At 36.0% G+C, this 22,179-nt stretch overlaps 1 protein-coding gene and 1 long non-coding RNA gene across 5 annotated transcripts in view; one reads left to right on the plus strand and one right to left on the minus strand.

The window, feature by feature from the left end:
* Positions 1-22,179, plus strand: part of ankrd13b (ankyrin repeat domain 13B) — a 59,120-nt gene that overhangs the window by 8,408 nt on the left and 28,533 nt on the right. For all 4 annotated transcript variants that reach the window (XR_015508745.1, XR_015508743.1, XR_015508744.1 and 1 more), the window contains exons 2-4: positions 18,415-18,550; positions 20,623-20,747; positions 21,174-21,219. Coding sequence is in view for 1 of the 4 variants with exons in the window: in NM_001030229.2 (NP_001025400.2) it covers positions 18,415-18,550; positions 20,623-20,747; positions 21,174-21,219 (307 nt within the window). In the remaining 3 variants the exon portion in view is untranslated. The remainder of the gene's footprint in view (positions 1-18,414; positions 18,551-20,622; positions 20,748-21,173; positions 21,220-22,179) is intronic.
* LOC147833700 (uncharacterized) overlaps positions 8,710-22,179 on the minus strand; it is a 41,784-nt gene continuing 28,314 nt past the window's right edge. The window contains exons 3-4 of the long non-coding RNA XR_015509603.1: positions 20,609-20,784; positions 8,710-10,163 (exon numbers count right to left, since the gene is read on the minus strand). This is a non-coding gene — a long non-coding RNA (uncharacterized LOC147833700). The remainder of the gene's footprint in view (positions 10,164-20,608; positions 20,785-22,179) is intronic.

Here is a 22,179-nt window from a genome sequence, read left to right on the forward strand (position 1 = left end):
GTATATAATAAATAAACAATAGCTACATTTCCATCAACCTATTTTTAAGTGCATTGTGGATATGTGCATAAAAAACGGTTGATGGAAACACCAAAATGCACATACATTTGGAAAATTTTATAACAAACACATGCGCATAATAACTGAATAGGATAAACTTTTTATTCTATAAGAAAATATGCGAATAAATTGCAATGAAAGCACTTTTACCGGTCATTCTAGAACAACTTTACCATTTCAGTATTAGTGTTTTTATATTACTAATGACCTCCAGAGTCTAGAATCAAAAGTGTCTGTGCCAAACACTGCGCTGTAAGGATTGCCTTCTGAGGCGCAAGTCAGTTATTAAATGAAGAAAAGATTCACGCAGCTTCTCTTATTGCAGCAAATTCCATTTTTACTGTTGATATTTGGCGCCAAACAATCAGGAAGTGACAATTTTGTTCTCTTTGACTCGTTGGATGGAAACGCTGCTTTATTCGCACATCTTTAATGAGATAGTCCAGTTTTGCAGGTATAGTTAATTAGCATTTTTGGATGGAAACACAGCTAATGTAACTACACAATTCTGATGCATCTGGATATGTTAGACTTGTTATTTATTTGTTAGAATATTTATGGAGGAAATACTTATACTTACTATACACAATAATGCAATATTTTGTTTTTTTTTCAATAATATTCACCAAAAAATGATGCAATAAATAAAAGCTGTTGGAATATCAGTTGTTGGAAAGTGTTTAAGGTGTCATTTATAAGTTCTGTGTTAAAGCGTATAATACTCCCAACACCAATTAAATCAAAATCAACAAGATTTCAAATAACAAAATTATTAATAATAAGGAAAGTTCTAAATGAGAAATTTCAAAGTTAGATCCACTATTGGACGTTGTTGCCATATGGCAACATATCATAAAGTCACATATCAAAAAATTTTTTTTACAGCACTCCAATTTAAGCCATTTTGAGAAAAAAAAGTCACATTTTTTATAGACCTATCATAATGCATCCAGGAGAGGGGTACACCTGTTAAAATACCTTTTTTTCTATAATGAATGTCAAAACATATGCTGCATAAGTTATCAGTTCATTCAGCTGTGGCGACCCCAGATTAATAAGGGGACACTAAGCTGATCAATGAATGAAAATCAATGAAAAAATGAATGTCAAGAAACACTTTTAATATTTCAGTTTTATGGACAAAAGCAATTAAAATATTCTTTAAAGTATAATATAAACCAAATTAAAAATACCCTTAAAAATGCGGGGTTATTTCATTTCAAACCTGGCTAAAATTTATGTTAATTTTGGTTAATTTTACCTAAATGAGTTTGTCCATACTTCACCCAAATTTGGCTTGAAAACAAAACATGTTAGGAGTGCATATATAAAAACAAAAGGATAATATAACATCTAATATTAGAGATACAGTTGAAGTCAGAATTTTTATCCCCTGTTTGATTTTTTTTCTTTTTTAAATATTTCCCAAATTATGTTTAATATAGCAAGGGAATTTTTTCAGTATCTGATAAGATTTTATCTTCTGGAGAAAGTCTCATTTGTTTTATTTCGGCTAGAATAAAAGCATTTGTAATTTTTTTTTAAAAACAATTTTAAGGTCAAAATTATTAGCCTCTCTAAGCTATATATATATATATATATATATATATATATATATATATATATATATATATTTTTTTTTTTTTGATAGTGTAAAGAACAAACCATCGTTATACAATAACTTGCCTAATTACCCTATCCTGCCTGGTTAACCTAATTAACCTAGTTAAGCCTTTAAATGTCACTTTAAGCTGAATAAAAGTTTCTTGAAAAATATTTGGTCAAATAATATTCACTGTAATCATGGCAAAGATCAAATAAATCAGTTATTAGAAATGAGTTAGTCAAACTATTATGTTTAGAAATGTGCTGAAAAAAACCTCTCTCTGTTAAACAGAAATTGGGGAAAAAAATAAAAAGGGGGGCTAATAATTCAGGGAGGCTAATAATTTTGACTTCAACTGTATATAAACATAGTTAAACATAATATTAAGGATGCTATCCCTTTCAACTATCTGAAAAGAGTTCAGCAATGACCTCTCTCACTTCCTCCTTCCTCTTATCTCAACCCTGCAGCTCTGTGGCATTTACCGGAGTAAAGCGAAGGACATGTCATCACTGCTCGTTCAGATTTCCAGGATATCATGGACACTAAAACGGCCAAATCCAAAAACAGTTTGGAGTTTAAAATGGAACTGTGTTTTTTGTATAGCCTTTTTTGTCCCATTGTGTTGTTTCTACAGTATTTATTCCCTAACATTATCTCAGAATTGATGGCTGTATTGTGTTTTGGTGCAGTCGTGGTTGGTTTGTGCCTCCCACACTGTGAAGCGGTCGTCTCAGCCCTTAAAGCCCAAGCCTCGGATGCCGATCTCCAGAATACGAACTGCACCGTGGGTGTGTGTCAACCTCCAGTGACACAATAGCGCATAAAAAGTCGAACAAGAGCCCGTATTTCTCCCTCCCTCGCAATACGTCTGCCCAGACTTATTTAAAGAATCTGTAAGTTCTTGTTCACTTCTCTCCTGGGTTGCATCCTCGTCAGTGCAATTCATTTCCTTCTTCTGACACATTACAGCCTTTAAGTGCTCCTGCGTATTGAAGTTGTTCTGTCTTGTCTGTCTTCAAACTAACGGCCGTTTAAGTGAAGGTGCTGAGGCACATGATCGCATTAACATGAGGAACACTGTGCATGTATATCAATGCATGTATGCGTATTTTTATGCACACGCCACACAAGAGATTCTGTGTAAAGCCTTTAGCAGAATCCATCCCAATGCTGCGATTTGCACTCCACACACACACGCACACATATGATTTTCTTCTGCCTGCCTCCCACATGCACAGTTTGGACTTCCAATGAAAGATTGATGTTGGTTTAAGTAGCTGCCAGAGAACATTAGCCAAGGCAGAAAGAGTGCAAGAGCAGATGCACCAGCCAGAGATGACTATCAATAATGCAGTCTCCAGCAGGCTCAGAACTAAGAGAGAGAGAAGAAGAAGATGAGATAGGATGGACAGCTACCATATTTTCCGGAAAATAAGTCTGTGTCGAAATTATATTGTTGGGAGACACTGATAAGTTGCGCCTGTGCAGGAGTCTGATTTTATAGCTTTGTTCAAGCATAATGTAGTGGATGCTACAAGTAGCTCTAAATAAAGAGTAACATAAATTTGTTTTAGTTACTCTCACACACACCATAAATCATTTGAAGTTTCAGGATGGAATAAGACAAATGTAAATCTAAAAGGAACAGAAATGATATTGGCGTTCACTATTACCAACATTTACTATAAACATTGTGCCAAATCTAAAAAGTAAACGTGGAGTAATTGGGATGTATTAATTAGTTTTTTTATTGCCAATCCCAGCAAACAATAGTGTGTTTAATAGTCGTCTAATAGATATCTTAACATAGACAGCTTGGATAAAACAAGGCTAAACTTGGGCTGTTAGTAAAAATCTAATAGACATCTAAGAATATCCCAAAACTAGACCAGTGGTCAAATAGACAGATTAGACAGACTTTATATTTGTAGTCATTCATTTCTGTTTATTTGATGACTAGTCTAGTTTTGGGCTATTTTTAGAAGTCTATTAGATTTTCACTGAGAGCCCAAATTTAGCCTTGTTTAGGTCTAGACAACTATGTTTAGACGTATATTAGGCATCTTTTTAAAACAAAAAAATGCTCGCTGTAATGTGAAGTGGACGCTGACAACAGGGAGTGAGGATCCAAATGCAGGGTTTATTATACAGAGACGGTCAGGTAAGCCACGGTCACAATGTGGAGCAAACAGATGTATGCAGGAAATCCAGTCATAGTCATAAAACAGTCAAATGGTCAGGCAGCAGACAACATAAACAAACAAACCAAACCAACAAGGCAAGGATCAAACACGGCAAGGCAGTGCAAACGCGTCATAATTCTCACAGTACACTTTACAAAACTCAGCAACTTCTGTGTGTTTGTGTGCTGACTTTATAGTCCATGTAATCAGTTCATGAGCAGCTTCAGCTGTGAGTGTTTGCAATCAGACAGGATCTAGGGCAGGTGTGTGAGTGATGCATGGCTGAAACTTGTAGTTCTTTTGCTGGCAGATTTGTAGTTCTCCAGCGATCTGCATGGGCTAGATCGCTGGTGACTGTGACAAATAGACATCTAAGAATGGCCCAAAACTAGACTAGTGGTCAAATAGACAGATTAGACAGACTTTATGTGTAGTCATTCATTTTTGTTTATTTGATGACTAGTCTAGATTTGGCCTATTCTTAGACCCAAATTTAGCCTTGTTTTAGCTAAAATGACTATGTTTAGATGTCGATCAGACATCTGTTAACAACAAAAAATGTTTGATGGGATGTTTAAACTGCTCTAAAAGGAATTGAGATGTTCTAAAGTTAATTGTTTGAGTTTTTTTGTTGAACATAAATGAAGATTAGAGGCGGCACAATGTGTGTATGTTCTGGTCCTCCAGGTTAGGGGTTGAGCGTTGGGCTAACAACCCACCTCGTAAATGAGACGTTACGAAACACCAACATGGTGCGGCTAAATATCAACTTCGATACAAATGTAAAAAGTATAAATAAAGATAGACAGTACTAAATAATGTTGTAAAAACAACCACAGACTTCCACAGTATTTCTTATGCATATTAGTGGCAGTTTTATTGTTGAAAACATCTTGTTTTGTCTTCAACACAAGAAAGGAATCTAAAATGTTTAGAACCCCTTGAGTGCGAGTAAATAATGTGAAAATTAAGTTGTTGGGAATCAAACTAAAGAGCATTGAGAGTATTTACAAAGAAAGAGGATAAAATAAGGCTATCATGATTTTCAGTGATGAGAGACATCCTTTATCATACACCTTCAATTTGTTACCATCTGTCCCACCTACTGGAGTTTGCTGAAACAATAACTAGACTTATTCTGCTGCATCATACAGAGTATACATCAACAGGGCTTAGAAATAAAGATGGATATCTGCCTTGGATCAGAGAGTTTCATGCCAGCTGATGGATCTGTCATTTGGTCAACTGAGCTATAACCTTATAATTGTTTTAGCTATTTGTGAAACTAAGTTGTTTGGAATAAAAATAAAGAGCATTGATAGAATATGCAATAAAAAGAGTATTAAAAAGGCTATCATGATTGTCAATGATGAGGTGCATCTTTTATCATACACCTTCAAATTGTTACCATCAGGTCATTGGTATAGTGTTCCTAGATGTGTAAAAAAAAGGATAAAAATTATTATCTATACCCTAAGCAATTACGTTTTTAAATTGCTCCTCTCTCAGTAGCAGTGGATGGTTAGTAGACTGGATATTTATTTAGAGTAGGGGTATTATGGTACTTTAGGTTTTTAAAAGATTTATTTATGTAAATGCTAAATGTGAGATGTCAGATGTCTGTGTGAGTGTATGCTGCAAATGAAATTTCCCTACGAGGACAAATAAAGTTAACTAACTAACTAACTACACTTTTTGGGTGAAATATCCCTTCTTTATTTTGACTATGAACTATGGGTGAAGTATCCCTTTAAAAAAAACTTCCCTGATTCTAGGTCGTCGATGAAAGCCTGTAGGCCTACTGACAATGTTTTCGCTGAAAAAAATCAATAAATGGATGTTTATATGCTCCCAAAAGCCTTTTTTCCATGCTGATACATAAAAAATGCCCATAATATTGAAGATAATATAATAACGACAGAGCCATTTTTTACTTAAATGTCAATGTGTCATATAAGGATGAATCTATAATCTCACATAAATGTATATAGTCTGTAGTCTCAAACATAATTTATAATCAAACTATTCTAATGATGTAGTTTTAATCACCTCGTTTGTATACGTGATGCTGATGTCCACATCTTTAATGAGATGCTTTCTTAACAGCTGTTTTCTCTTTTTTGTAGGTTATTTTGTTATTGACATATTTACATGTTCATCTAAACAGAAAACATTTATGGTACAACTTTTTTTTTGTACTTACATTGCTAATGAAGCAATAGTATCTGGGAGCAGACTTGAAGTTGCAAGCTGAGACTGCATATTTCAGAGATGCAATGTCAGACACAATGCACTCAGTAAAGATAGTGACTATAGCCCTGCATTTTTTTTCATGCCTCGAGGGCCGGGTTTTGGGCCAATTTTTATGTCATAGCTAGCACCCATATTGGGCTTTGTGCCTGCATTAGAAAAAATGTTTAAAAAAAGCATAATGAGATCTAATGGGTGCTGTCCAGAAGCGCCAGTGATGCTTTGCGCATATAGATTTTCAGCCACGTGCAACGGAGAACATAAAGAGAAAAATCACCAATCGTGAACTTAAAACAAAAACCGCTATGTGAAAAACGCTAGAGGAAAGGCAAACTGTATATATTTATATTTATATATATACAGTTAAAGTCAGAAATATTAGCCCCCTGTTTATTTTTCCCCAATTTCTGTTTAACGGAGAGATTTTTTTCAACACATTTCTAAACATAATAGTTTTAATAACTCATTTCTAATAACTTTTTTTCTTTGCCATGATGACAGTAATTAATATTTTACTAGATATTTTTCAAGACACTTCTATGCATCTTAATGTGACATTTACAGGCTTAACTAGGTTAATTATGTTAACTAGGCAGGTTAGGATATCTAGACAAGTTATTGTATAACAATGGTTTGTTCTGTAGATTTAAAAAAATATATATATATATATATAGCTTAAAGGGGCACATAATTTTGACCTTAAAATGTTTTTAAAAAAAAATTTTTTTTACAACATTTATTCTAGCCGAAATAAAACAAAAAAAACTTTCTCCAGAAAAAAAATATTATCAGACATACTGTGAAAATTTCCTTGCTCTGTTAAACATCATTTGTGAAATATTTTAAAATATAGAAAAAAAAATAAATGGGAGGTTAATAATTCTGATTTCAACTGTATTTTTGTTGGTCAATTAATTAATAGATAAAAATATTAATGGTTTCAGAGAAGCCTATAAGCTAGTGACGTCACTTTGAGGAGTAGGGTGAGGGGTGGGATTAGGTGTGCGCTTTGAAAATGCATGCAGCTCACCTTGCAACTGCACCAAGTCTGCATCCAGAATCCTCTCCCATCAAAGACTGAAAAAATAAATACTGTTAGTATATCCAATGCAATCCCATGGCAGTTTATAACATTTTGATTGAGTGGCTAATTCATAATAATGTGCTTGATCTCAGTCATGTTGTACATGTTAGCATGATTTGCTCACTGCTTAATTAGGGATTAGGTGAACTTGTATAAATTTGTACGAATTAGCCACAATATGTCAGAAAAGTTATGTTTTCTTGTGAGATTGACGTGGTATATCAGGGAACTGCATCACATTCAGTCTCTATGTTATGTGCCGTTACACAAAAGCACAAGTTGCATTTTATTTAACAGCCACCGGTGCCGCTATTAACAAAAGTTTGTGAATTATACTTGCATCCCCTTTACATCAAAAATACATTATATGAAATAGAATTGATGCTAAAATGTGAGGAGGGACCCTAGAGATGATGTAATATTGTCAGTGTGATGGGGAAAGATTAGAAATGTAGTGATGAACATGTATTGGAGCAGGCGAGTATGTTTGTTGCAGGGCTGTCAGCAAGATGCAGTGTAGGTGGGTTAAAAGAGTTCCAGTCAGAGCAGGAGAACTGTAATGTGTAGGTGTTTCAGGTAGGATTATTATTATTATTCTGGATGACGGCCCTCTTTGCTCTAGAAACCTTACAAGGATTTACCATGGTAACTGAAGTTTTCACCAAAAAGCTTTTTTTTCAGTTGTATACAGTTGAAGGCAAAATTAATAGTAATTTTATCTTATTTTTAAAGAGGTGGTCCACTACAAATATCATATTTTAAACTTTAGGTGATGTACAATGTAGATGTGTGAACAGATAACATCTCTGAATGTAAGATGCACAAAGTTCAATGCAAAGGGAGACATTGGCTTTTACAGGGTTAGCTTAGCAAAGCCTACAGCAAGTTTGGGGACTACAAAAAAATACATCCGGGCTAGTGAGATCACAAGGGCACAAAGAGAGAAGTGCTTACTATTTCATTTTAATTACGTTCCAGATAACTATGATAAATATGTAGCTCTAGCATTTGACAAAGGACAACTTCCAGAATCTCTCTCAGTTCAGTGCTGGATTCGGTTTAATCTCCTCCAACAGACGAAGCTGAGGATTGTGAGACATAACCTTCAGGTATTTTTTATTTGTTAAAATTGAGCAATTACATGCAAAGTTTCTAGTGTTAACGGTATATTGTGGCGAGGATGTAAACAAGGATGTAAACAACAGGAAATTCTGTTTGGCACCATTTACAAATAAGCTACAAATTCATATTTATCCGTCAAACCGCTGTAAATACCCACAATCTTCAGAATTTTGTTAGCTGACCAATCAGAGCCTCTTGAGGGCCGGCCTTTCAGAGGAACTAGGATATATTTTTTCATTTTAGCATGGTAGCTGTCTATAATCAAATTAAGATTTACAGTATGAAACAAAATAACATGATTTTCTACAAGTGAAGCATGAGCACACATTGTTTTGCATCTTATAAACACAACCAAGCCTTAAAAATACACTGTGGACCACCCCTTTAAAATATTGTTGTTTAACATGTAAATTTTTCACACATTTTTAAACAAACTAAATTCAATAATAACTCATACAAAAATATCTTGTGATGAATCATTAAAAAAAATCTTATGATGACATATTGCAGATCACACTGCAGCACTAAAAGCAGATAATATGCATATAAACATATGCTTGTGACTGTGTGAGTGTGTGTGTTTTAATAGAGAAATCTTTGTAACATTATCAATGTCTTTACTGTCTCGTCAAGCATTAATAGAACAGTATTATTTTACAACTTGCATAATAACATTCTTAGTGATTTGTAGTGCATTGTGATGTGGCTAGCAGTAAGAGTCTATTCCAGTCCCTAGATATGGGTCTTGTCCCTCCTGTACCTAAAGTCTCCTGGAGTTCACGTTCGTTTTATTGCGTATCGGTTCCATTGAAAATTGCTTGCTGTGAAAAACAGATCGCTTACTAAGGTAATAGCAAAGCTCTCCTCAAAACAAAAAGACCTTTTCTTCATGTGCTTTCTCATGTTAAACCACATTTAATTAACTAATATGTGTTTGTTAATTATTTAATAATATATAAAAAGAGATATTAACACAATTTAATAAAGCTAATACCAATTATTGGAAGGTTTTAACACAATAAGAAAGATCCTATGCATAGATCAAGGCAGTATTTATGATGTGAATTTAATACACAGTGTTAGAAATGAACTTGAAAATTGAACAAAAGCAATAGCGATGCTTTCTTCAGCATGGTCATTAACTATGGTAAATCTAGTAAACCGCACAGGAAGAGAGATGACGTTTGGTGTGTTTGACTGTATTTGTTTGTGGCTGTCTGATAAGATGAGATAAGCCAGCGTCTGTGTTGGTGTTATTTTGCGTGTGTTGTCTAGCGTGTCTCACAGTGTGGTATATATAGCAGCATTTCGGGTCACCAGAAGGCCAGCCTGAAACAACTGATGCTTCTCCTTCGTTCTGTCCTCGTCTCACTGCCATTAATCTGTCTTCCCGAGTTACACGTTTCTCTCCGTGTTTCCCTGAAGCCCTCAGAAGCAGTTATCAATCTCATTGAGCTAGTCTTTGCTCACCGGCTGCAGCATGTACACCTCCTGACAGCGATCTGCTTCTCTCTTTCCCTCAGCGTCAGTCATCTGAGGCGTCTCTGGTGTCAGGGTTGAGCGGAGATTCCCAAAGGACTGATGTGAGAGTCCTCATACACTTAAATCTGCAGTTTTCTCTCTCGCTCGTCCTGTGTCTTCTATCTGAGCTCCTCATGCAGGGTTGCCATAGCAACGTCGCCTGTCCACACCCTCTTTTTTTTCTTCATCTGGCTCTGGGGACCTGCCGGGTGTTTTTCTAGCTTGAGGCCCTCAGGGGCCGCTGGGGCCTCAGTTGTTGCTGCTGAGTGCCGTTATGATGGTGCGAAAGGGCCCGACTAATTGCAGAGCAGGCAGTCCCACACACTGGAGTTTGCTGTAACAATAACAGGACTTATTCTGCTGCATCATACAGAGTATACATAAACAGGGCCTAGAAATAAAGATAGATAACAAGGATCAGAGATTTTCATTTCATTGTGCTATTTTTCTCATTTTAAATAAAAGCCATATATATGAAAAACTAGAACAAAACACTATAAATGTACACTACCGGTCAAAAGTTTGGGGTCAGTAAGATTTTTAAAGGGTCACGAAACACCAAAACACATTTTTTGAGCTGTTGACAGTCGTATATGTGTCCCACACTGCTAAAAACACTATTAAGACACCTATATTTCACTAAAAAGTGTAAATTGGTTGTTTTTGCGTTATTTCAAGCAAATTCGTACTTCCGGCTTGAAACGAATTTTTGAAGCTGCGTCACGGCCATGACATAATAGCGTTGTATTCCAGTGTGCAGACTGGACGCCTGTGCCAGAGTGTGTCTTATTACGTCTTACAGTGTGTTGCATTAATGCATGAGTAAGGCTTGGTTCAAACCAATCAGCGCGGTTTATTGTGCAACTTCATTAATATTCATTACTTTCACAGTGTTTACACGACAGAGACGCCACGTTGTGTTGGCAAAACAAGCGTGAAGTGTTGCTTTTATTGTTTGCTGCCGTTAAGTTTCGTTTTCATTTTCTCTCTGTGAGAGCTCAGCTGGAGTCACGTGTGGATTAACAGTGTACGCGACGCTCGACAACAATAACTTACGTGTCTAAGGAGGGTTATTGTTTACCTGAGAGCTGTTCTCATCTGCAAACGCTGAGATCCGGATTCGCTTTAGTCTCCTCTTAATAAAGACGCGGCTCTTGTTGCTGTTGATTGTCCTGTCTCTACAGATTTGGTAAGTGAGCGACCAGTGCTCTGTAAACATGTTAGCACCACAACCAAACTTTAACCTCGTGTAGGGTTTTTACCGCATTTAGTGACCGGAATAACACACGCGGCTTTCTGATGCTACCTGCCGTGTGCATCTAAGTTTCCGGGAAATGCTGAGGTTTTTTTTTTCTCTCATTAGCCGTGCGGTATCAAACATTGCATAAAAAATACACGCTTAGAGCAGTTCCTCGAATCAAATATCTCGTTTGTCGCGAGGGAGATGACTGAATTCCCTGAATGAAACAGCCAAACTGCAGTTAAAGTCCACCATTTAATAATTTGGCAAATAATTCGACTACAGATGTCCATGTAGGTTAAACACTATCACTTTCTCCTGTGTGTGTCTGTGTGTATTTTGATTCTGAAATTCTGAAACGTGCCCAAATAGACACTCCCACACCCTCCCACTTTTCTTCCTCCTACACTCCCCCCTAAACAGAGCTGGACACGCCCACTTTTCTGACTTTTTTTCAAAGTAGAGGTGTGAAAACACCCTGCTGAAACGTTTTAAAATGTTTTAAAATAAACTTCTCCTGCAAGGCTGCATTTATTTATTATTATTATTAATAACAGTATTATAGGAAAATAACAATATTAATATTTGTAATAATAATTTATTTATTAATAATTTATAAATATTAATTTATATATATATATATATATATATATATATATATATATATATATATATATATATATATATATGAAATAGTTTTTTTTTATCTATTTTTTAAATTATGTCAATATGCTTACTTAAAAAGGTTAATAATAAATAACTAAATAAATAAAAAATAACTAAATAAATACACACATATAGAGAAACCCCAATATAACACAGCGAGAAATACCATTTTGGTGTTCAAATTGAAATGTACAAATTCTGACTGTACTTATAAAAATATACAAAAGACAAAGTGAATCGTTCACTTTCTTTTCTTATTTATATCTTATTTCCTACTTTATCAGGGGTCGCCACAGTTGAGTTAACCGCTCAAAAGAGTTAGTGATCATGCTAGATTTTTATTACATTTTAAATGATGTAAAACTTTTACTGACAAATGGGTATTACATAGTGGTTAGAAGAACAACCACAAGTAATCATGAATTTACAGTTATATATTGCAAGATAAATGTATCACTCACTTGGGGAAAATTAAAAACTGAATGCTCAAAAAAATGTAGACAAGCTTTATGTTGAGCTGTTACTAGGGTAAGTTAGGTGTTCACTGCCTTGGCACAGCCATATCACCCTGTAGCCCAAGACTGAAGCTTATTTACTGAAGCTAAGCAGGGCTGATGTATGTTTAGCTTGTTTGAACATGTCTTCCGAACTCAGGCGTGCACCCGTGAACCGTACCCGAGTCCGCCTGTCCGCAGGTGTACTGGGGTTCAGAGGGAAAAAAGACAGTGTGAACACAAACCAACCGAGGAGGTGGCAAGGGGAGACATTTAGGGTGCTTTCACCAAGTGTGAAAGCACCCTAAAAATCCCATGGCACTTCTCGTAAAGAGTAGGGGTCTAACCCCAGTATCCTGGCCAAATTCCCTCCATCTGCCCTTACCTATCATGGCCACCCAATCATCCCCATCTACCGAATTGGCTCTATCACTGACTTTCCACGTTGTCCTGTGGCTGCCATCACATCAACCTTGTGAATGCTGCACACTGGTGGTGGTGTAGAGAGACTCCGTCATGATTGTGAAGTGCTTTTGGTGTATCCCCATACACGATGAAGGCATTATATAAATACACATTACATTACATGAGCAGTAGCCACACTAGCAGCACTAACTGGATAAATAATGCACTATGCACACACAGACATGGAAACGAACAAGCACACAATACAGTACAGACTGTGTAGTGTGAAGTGTAAATAAGTGCAGCAAGTTAATCAGTACAGTACAGAACTCTGAAGCAGCTCAACTTAAACCCTGGGGTAATAATATGTTTCCATTACCACACACCCATTCGCAAAGCATCATCAAAAACAGCAAACATGGCTCACATACAAGTCCCTAAATAAAGCTGTCCTGACTCTCATTTCTGCTCCACATACGCCATTCGCCATGCGCAGCCTGTCGTGACCTTGCTTTCCCAGGGTGCACTTATAAATATGGACACGACCACAGCCGGCCAACTCATCAAATAATGATTAATGGGTCACCCTGCATCTATAAACACAAGCATATTTACTGAAAAGTGTGGAGGTGAAAGGAATGATTGTGCTTTCGTTTTGATGACAGTGAGCGATGGTCTTATTATGAGAGAGGGGAATCATAAACTATTGATGACGTTCACATGAAGAAATACTAAAGTCATTTATAAAGTGTATTATACTAAGTAGAATATTTACAACACTGTCAATAAATGCTGCTGGATACTGTAGTATTAACCACAGTGAACTGATAATCTTCAATACATAGTGTAGTATACTAAAGATTCTATTGACGTTTTTTATTATTACTATAGTTATTGTATTACCATAGCAACTTTAGATCTACAACTGTACCATACGCTTTAAAAACACTACACTGCCTGACAAAAGTCTTGTCGTCGATCTCAGCAGTAAGCCCAACAGATAATGACTTCTAGTTGATCATTTGGAAAAGTGGCAGAAGGCAGATTTTTCTGATGAATCATCGGTTGAACTGCATCACACTCCTCACAAATAATCAGAAGAACTATTGGAACCTGCTCGTACCTAAGATTCTCATAGAAATCAGTCAAGTTTGGTGAAGGAAAAATCATGGTTTGGGGTTACATTCAGTATCAGGGGTGTGCAAGAGATCTGCAGAGTGGATGGCAACATCAACAGTTTACATTACAAACCACAGGAGAGGGCAAATTCTTCCACAGGATAGCGCTCCTTCTCATACTTCAGCCTTCACATCAAAGTTCCTGAAAGCAAAGAATGTCAAGGTGCTCCAGAGTTGGCCAGCACAGTCACCAGACATGAACATTTTTGAGCATGAACTCTGGAAGTCCTGCAAGATGCTTTCTTTGCCATTCCAGATGACTTTATCAGTATGGATGCAGTTGTCCAAGCTGATGGGAGTCATACACAGTATGAATTATTTTCCCACTGCACCATGTCTTTATATTCCTTACTGTTCTTGATTTCTGTTAAATGACAAGACTTTTGTGTAAGCCTTACTGTCCTAATTAAATAGTTAAAAATCAAGGCAAGATCATATTTTATTTTGGTAAAATAAGCTTAATCTAGAGGCCTTTGCCCTACTTCAGATACCAAATAATCAACTAAGTCAAGTTAATAGACTTTTGTCAGGTAGGGTATTCTTATATTATTTATATCCTATAAATTACTGTAGCATTATTTTTATGGGTATAGTTGATTGGCTCAAATTGGGAGCCTTCAATCATGTAAGAGTTGAAGGAAACAGTATGGCTGGTTTTTACAAGCGTGGAATCACAGTGTACTTAGCGCCCATCTCAGTTTGATTGCAGAACTATATCTCACTGCGGCTGTTGGGTGTCATGTGAGCACGATCTGTGTCATGTTCAGGAGCCATGTGTTAATTATTGCCTGTCTCTACACTTTTCCATCCCTTTTTCTCTTCTGCCTTACTTTTCCTTACTTTTATCTGCTCCTTTTTTCACGTAGAAGATGGCCATAATTCTTTCTGATAGTTCTCATACATTCTAGTAAAGCATTTTTACATAAAAAATTTTAATTCTGTCATCCTTTATTCTTGTTTTTTTCTGGGTGTTTAATATTTTGTAAGTTAATGGGGTTTAAAGCCACTTTGGATCCCTCTGACTTTCAATTTAATGACTTTCATCTTTAATTTATACACCGTTCTGTCATTAAACTTTATTGGATGAGCAGACTGATAAGTTCTATCTATCATTCAACTACATGGCGAAGATAATTAATTGGTTGCTGATATGACTCCAACCAATAAGCTTGATCTTCAACATATAAATAGCTCAGTGTAGTTTGTGTTAGAAATCTACAGTGTGTTTTCAAATACCCTCCTCCACCCCAGGTCCACCTGTGTATAGATCTGCTACATGTGTGTTATGTTTGCAGAAGCAGTGTGTTATAATCTCAGATAGTATAGGCAGGAGCAAGTCCTCAGTACTAGCTCTGCACCATTAACCAGCAACAGCAGCAGCATAGCAGATCTATTCCACCAAGACCAAACATTGGCATGTTCCATGCTGTATTAAATCTCTCTGAGAGTTGTCATGACAGGATTTTTTTTTACTCTCTGGCATTAGAGTGATGCTGTGTATTTACTTTGAATAGCTGGTAAACTTTTTATATACACGTGAAAATTATTTTGCATGCTTCATTTTTTTTCTTGCTATTCATGTACTTAATTCCTAAAGAAAAATGGTTTCTTGTTATAAAATTTGGATTTATTTTTGTTGTAAAACATTTTGGATATGGCGTATGCTAAATTTGTGCTCATTAAATAAATTTGAAGTTAAAAAAACAAGACAATTCATAGTATTTATACAGTACATAAAAAATACTAGGATGACCTACTGATTTCATTGAGGTTCTGAAGTGTGCTTTGCTAGGCACTTTATCATCCCATGAGGCCACGGGAAGGCATTTGTGAATGATGCAAATGAGGCTCACCATATCTACTGTAATTTCAAGATGACAACACGCGATGTTCTGCTCAGAGCTGTTCACATCGCCGATATATCTATAACATTACATTTGAAGCTGCTGTCAGGCTGTGAAGCCAACAGAAGTGATTGAGCGGCCATTTTGCTATTCCTGTATGACAGAGAGAATTGTTGACTGACAGCCAAAACATTGACCTAAAAACCCCCATATTAGTATCTATAGCAACAACATATCTATTGAATGTAAATTAATTCTTACTTTTATCTGTCATTGTTGTGGTCTTTTTGGACAGGAGAAGCAAGCAATATATAAGATAATCATTAAGATGCATGTGTCTGCTGCTGACAATGGTTATGACCAAACACAATATATATTATGTGTATGTGTACATAAATATGCTGTACATAACCATATCTCAGTTTCTGAACTAAATACTGCATCACAAGCATCTGTTAAAATTTTAACTTAAAAATTTGCACTACTTTATTAAAATAAAAGTGTACTTGCATCTTTTATAATACTTATTCTCTATAAACTCAGTCATTAAGTCAGTCAGTTTTGTTTAGCTGAAGAATTTATAATGAGCGTATTTCATTTCATGACAGCAGGAAAAACCAGAAAGAAACACAAAATCAGTCGACTAAATAATGTTGCACCACACAAAATTGAGAAGAAACCTGACACTGAAAAGATGCATGTAAATGTGATGATTTATACGTATTTGACATTGTGATGAAATGTTAAATTTTACATTGTTGAAAAAGAAATAATTATTAAAAAATTTTATATTTATATATATATATATATATATATATATATATATATATATATATATATATATATATATATATATATATATATATATATATATATATATATCATATTTGTATTTGTGTTTATATACTTAATACAAATACTTAATTTAATTCATGGAGCATATAATTTAATAAATATAATTCAATTATTCATATAAAGCATATAGTAAAATTAATATGACCGTATTAATTACATAAAAGTAACATCTGCACTGGACAAAATATAGCACAGCCTTATATGCTTAATTTGAAAAAGAAAAAATAATCATCCTAAAACATTAAATATTATAGAAAGCAAAAATGTAACTTTCTCAAACATCAACATATTGTTACAACACCAATTATTATTATTATTATTTTTATAAAGCAGACTGATTGTATTTCTTGAAATGTAATGCTTCAATTAATGATCTGCCAAATAGAACCTTATAAATCCAAGCAGAAAATGACTGTTTAGAATTAGGAGGATTCTATCTGCGTTTGCCCTGTTTATTTTACCCCAACTTGCAAATTGAAGAGATTTTTGATCATTTACATGTAGAGTGCATTTAGGGTCTCTGTCATGTTAATGAATGAAAGAGAACTGTTACACACATATTGTTTGCTGTATGGAATGCAAAAACTTTGAAGTTTAATATCTCAATCATTTAGAAAGCAGATAGAACCTTATAACTTCAAGGCGACGGTATGCCATCTACCTAGTGTGCCCAAATGGTCCTGTAGTTCATATGTAATATGCATGTGTATATTAGATGTCACAGTTTTCACAAAGTGAAGTTTATTTCTAAACTAATTTCGAGAGGATCACGTGCTTATGATTGCTTGTGCCTGGTCCCGCATTTTCCAATTTATGATTCACCAATCAGACAATTCCTAAGCCACTATAAATACCCTAAGTTCCATATAACAGCCATCTTCGTTTTAAAGAACTCTCCTTCCACCCCTACTCCACCTACTTTCCTAGATGGGTGGTACAGTGGCCCAGTGGTTAGCACTGTTGCCTCACAGCAAGAACGTCACTGGTTATAGTCCTTACCAAGCCAGCCGACGTTTCTGTGCGGAGTTTACATGTTCTTCCTGTGCTCACGTGGGTTTCCCCCGGCTTCCCTGGTTTCCTCCCACCATCCAAAAACATGCAACCTAAGTTAATTAACTAATCCAAATTGGCACCATAGACATGCTCATATTAGTAGTTATCTCTTCAGAGCAATCCCTATCTGTTCATTAGCTACTACAGCAAGGGAGTTCTCGAGATCTACCTGAGCTCAAACTCCACTCTCGCCTTCCAAATGGGAGGGAGCCCCGAGCTCAGGGCTTTCTACCGGGACAGCATGCCAAACAAGCTTTATAATCAATCATCTTCTAAGTGTGAACTCTAGAAGTTGCAGAAATTATGATAGTTTTGTTTACCATCACTCTGAATCCAGTTTTTAAATCATTTAATTTTCAGGCCCTTAAAATGTTGTTTATTTACATAAACATCCAAAAAACCTGTCAGTATGTACGTAATCTTTGAGTCTCAGACATCTCAGACACATCCAAATCAACAGTATACCAGCATCTGACACATACCTAAACAAACAAACACAGATGACTTAACTAACAAAAACAATGCAGTGCACAGTAAACAACGAGCTGATAATTTGCATAATATTTATTTATAGAAATCAACAGCTAGTGAAGTTACAGTGACGATGAGCATGAAACATTAAAGATAACTCTAAACTCTTTACACCGATTAATAGAATTGCAGAGAGAAATAATTTGAGGTGATAGAATAGTGCTAGGCTGGGATATAATTCAGTTCTTTTGAACATGCATCAGCCCCAAGGCCACAGCTCTGACAGATTTCTATTTTACACCAGAAAGAGAAAATAGTGTTTGTGAAATATTTTACTGCATGAAGTGGTCAATAAAATGAATCTCTCTCTGTCTTAAAGGTCGATTTGGAAGTGTTGGACCCACGGGGCCGGACTCCTTTGCACCTTGCAGTGACGCTGGGTCATTTAGAATGTGCCCGTTTGCTAGTTCAGCATGGAGCCGATGTCAGCAAAGAAAACAGAAACGGTTGGACAGGTAAAAATGCAAAACACTCTAGCTGCTTTGCAATTTGGGTAGGCCTGCATTAATTCTAGCCAATATTTTAAGCTGAAGGTTACTTACAGTAATAGCAATTGTCAAATTAGTTTTATTGGTAATCTAAAACTCATACTGTCCAGAGTGAAAAACCTTTCATTGAAGAGAGTGTTTAATTCAGTTTTAAATATACAAAACATATGGCAAAATCTTTAAAATATTATGTGTTACAGCAGCAGTGAAAATGCATTCAATTGTGATATTGATGATAGAATTTCTCTCACTGGATCATTTGAATCAATGAGAATTGTTAACTTTAGACTTGCTCTTTACTGATCAGTGGATTAGAGTTATTAACTGTAGACTCACTTTGAACTGATCAGTTGAATCATTGAATCGTAAACTGTAGACTCATTCTGAACTGATCATTTCAATCATTAACTTGAACTCACTCAAACTCTAATCTGATCATTTAAATCAGAGACATTAAGTGAAGACTTGCTCTGAACAAATCATTTGAATCTGTTTATTATTAGTTGTTAGATTCACTCTAAGATCATTTAAATTAAATCGAATTATTAACTGTAGACCTCCTCTTAAATGATCATTAAAATCAGAATCATTTGCTGTAGACTCACTCTAAACTGATCATTTGAATCATTAAATCATTAACTGTAGACTCGCTCTGAACAGATTATTCAAATCAGAAAGTCATTAACTGTAGATATGCTCTGAACAGATCATTTGAATCAGTTAATTTTTTACTGTTAGAGTCACTTGGATCAAAGCATTTGAATTAGTGAATCGTTAATTGTAGACTCGCTCTGATCAAATCATTTGAATCAGTGAATTGTTAACTGTAGACTCGCTCTGATCAAATCATTTGAATCAGTTAATCGTTAACTGTGGACTCACTCTGAACAATCATTTGAATAAAAAAAAATAAAATAAAAACAATCATTTGAATCAGTGAATCATTTGTAGACTCATTTGTAGATCAGTGAACTGTTAACTGTTATTCACTCGGGTCAAATCAGTTTAATCAGTGAATCATTAACTGTTAGACTGATCAAATCATTTGAATCAGCAAATCGTTAACTGTAAACTCACTCTTAACAAATCATTTGAATCAGTGAATCGTTAATGGTAGACTCACTCTGAACAAATAATTTGAATCATTGAGTCATTAACTGTAGACTCGCTGAACAAATCCTTTGAATCAGGGAATCATTAACTGTAGACTCACTTCGAACAAATTATTTGAATCAGTGAATCCAGGGCCTGGTTTTTTAAAAGGTTTAATTCGGATAAAATTGATCCGGATTTAGTAATGCTTTTTTCAATAGTTTCTGGATGCAGCCTTTATGATGCAAGCTGAGACTGCATCACTCAGCGATGCAATGTCAGACACAATGCACTAAAATGGAGCTAGTGACATCACTGTGACGGGTAGGGTTAGGATTGGGGTTAGGTGAGCCCATTAAAAAGCGTTGGATGCAGCCCAGATTGCACTGCACCAGGCCTGCAGCCAGACCCCTTTCCTTTTTTGCGTTTTGTGATCACGTAATCCAGCTTACTTTTTAAACCAGTTTTTCAAAACCAAGATTGGATTGTGTGATCTAATCCAATTATATAATCCATTTTTTCTTTTGAAAAATTCATTTTTGAGATTTTATCCAATCCTTTATCCAGCATCCTAGTGGATTACTTTTGAAAAACCGGGCCCAGTAGACTAATCAACAAATCATATGAATCAGTGAGTTGTTAACACATACAATCCTATCTGTTCAGATCACAAATGAATTGCTCAGCGTGATTTGTGAACCAATTTCATACATTGATAAGAATTAGATGATTTATGAACCTCTCATGTGTCAGAATGGGTGACAGTTTCTGCTGTTAAAAACAACATCATCGTGAAATGTAGTAAAGTGAAAGTCAAAGTTTCCTAAAATTAACACTAATTACAATAAAGCACTCCAATAAAGTACAAATATACTTAAACCCAGTAGTGAAGTAAAGTACTCTTCTATTGTCGAACAGATCATTAAACTTTACCTTGTGTCTCTCAGTGTTGCAGGAAGCCATCAGCACACGTAACCCAGAGCTGGTACGGCTGGCGCTGCGTTACCGTGACTACCAGCGTACCACTAAACGACTGGCAGGGATCCCGCGTCTGCTGGAGAGACTCCGACAGGTCAGCCCCAGATGCGCCTTAATAAACCCTGAACCTGCTAATGACAAAACAAACCAGCAGCTTAACAAACAGCATCTGAACAGCCACCTGCTGCCTGCACACCTGAGCCCTTCATTCCAGCAGATTCACACATACAGACACACAAACAAAGCTTTACGGGAAACTGCTGGCTTTATCTATGTGGTTTGTGAGATCTCTCTTTTTATGCCCTTTCCGCAGCAGTTTTCTTCAACCCCAGGCACCCCTGCAGCTCTTTTCCCTTTTGTTTGTGATGGATGTGCGAGCTCTCTGGTTCTCCCCGGTCCTCATCTCTCTAAGAGTTTTATTATTCATGTCTTTCCCTGCAGAGCGATCCGTCTCTTTCTTTCGCCCTCCCACTGTACGCTCACATTCACTCTAACCTTCTCTCTGCCTCCTGTCTTTCAGGCACAGGATTTTTACGTGGAGATGAAATGGGAGTTTACCAGTTGGGGTAGGTCTTATCTCTAGTAATGTGGCGTAAATGGTATGCTTAAAAAGCGCTGGCAATGCTAAAGGTCATGCTATTGAATTCTGATCAGATGTGTACCTTGAATGCAACATAAAGCCACAGTCACACGAAAATCCCTGTGGCCACTGCAATATGACGTCATACTTTGAGGCGTCTTTTTAAAAACATTATATATACTGAACGTGCCATACAGCTACGATGGTACTCTTTAAGGTAGGTCTGGGGTGGTTTTGCGGCACAATAGAAGTTTTTACATGGATATTTGTGTTTTTCCCCCCAATTTCTTGTACATATATTAGTAAGGGATAGGGCAACAGATTTGAAATGCACCAAGGGAAGTAAAAGAACTGCTTTGACATGAAGCAGAGATGTAAAGTGCATTTAAAATCCTTTAACGCATGGCAAGCTGTTGATTATCTGTCTTATTCTATGGTCATTTGCAAAGATGTAGCCACATTAAAACAAGTACTGCTCTATGCAGCACAATGTTTGACTGAATACGACATAAATCTCTCCACTTTGAATCAGAGACAGGCAGACAGAGTGAGAGAAAGAGAAAGACTATGCAGGTTAATGGCATGGGCATATCTAATAGCTCATAGTAACATGTGATAGCTATCACTTCGCAAATATTTTTAAGCACATTTGTGAGTTTACTGATCGACCATTGGCTACCTGGTGCAGCACACATCAGTGTCCTCCAGTTTACACAGGTGTCGGAAACTGTCGCTGAATTACTATTGGAGTTTGTAAGTGTTAAACTTCACTCTCCTCAAGAGCTGCATTAGTGACTGATGAGTCTTTATTAGTCAATCTTTATTAGTATGCCTATATTTATTCCTGAAATGCCAGTTTGAATCCCAATCAAAGTGGGCAGGAGTATACACTGATTCTTCCAGTATTTCTTTCAGTGTTTCACCTCAGTTTTGACAAAACACTGTA

This window comes from Danio rerio, chromosome 15 (genome assembly GCF_052040795.2).
Source record: "Danio rerio strain M-AB ecotype USA chromosome 15, GRCz13ab, whole genome shotgun sequence".
Taxonomy (NCBI): domain Eukaryota; kingdom Metazoa; phylum Chordata; class Actinopteri; order Cypriniformes; family Danionidae; genus Danio; species Danio rerio.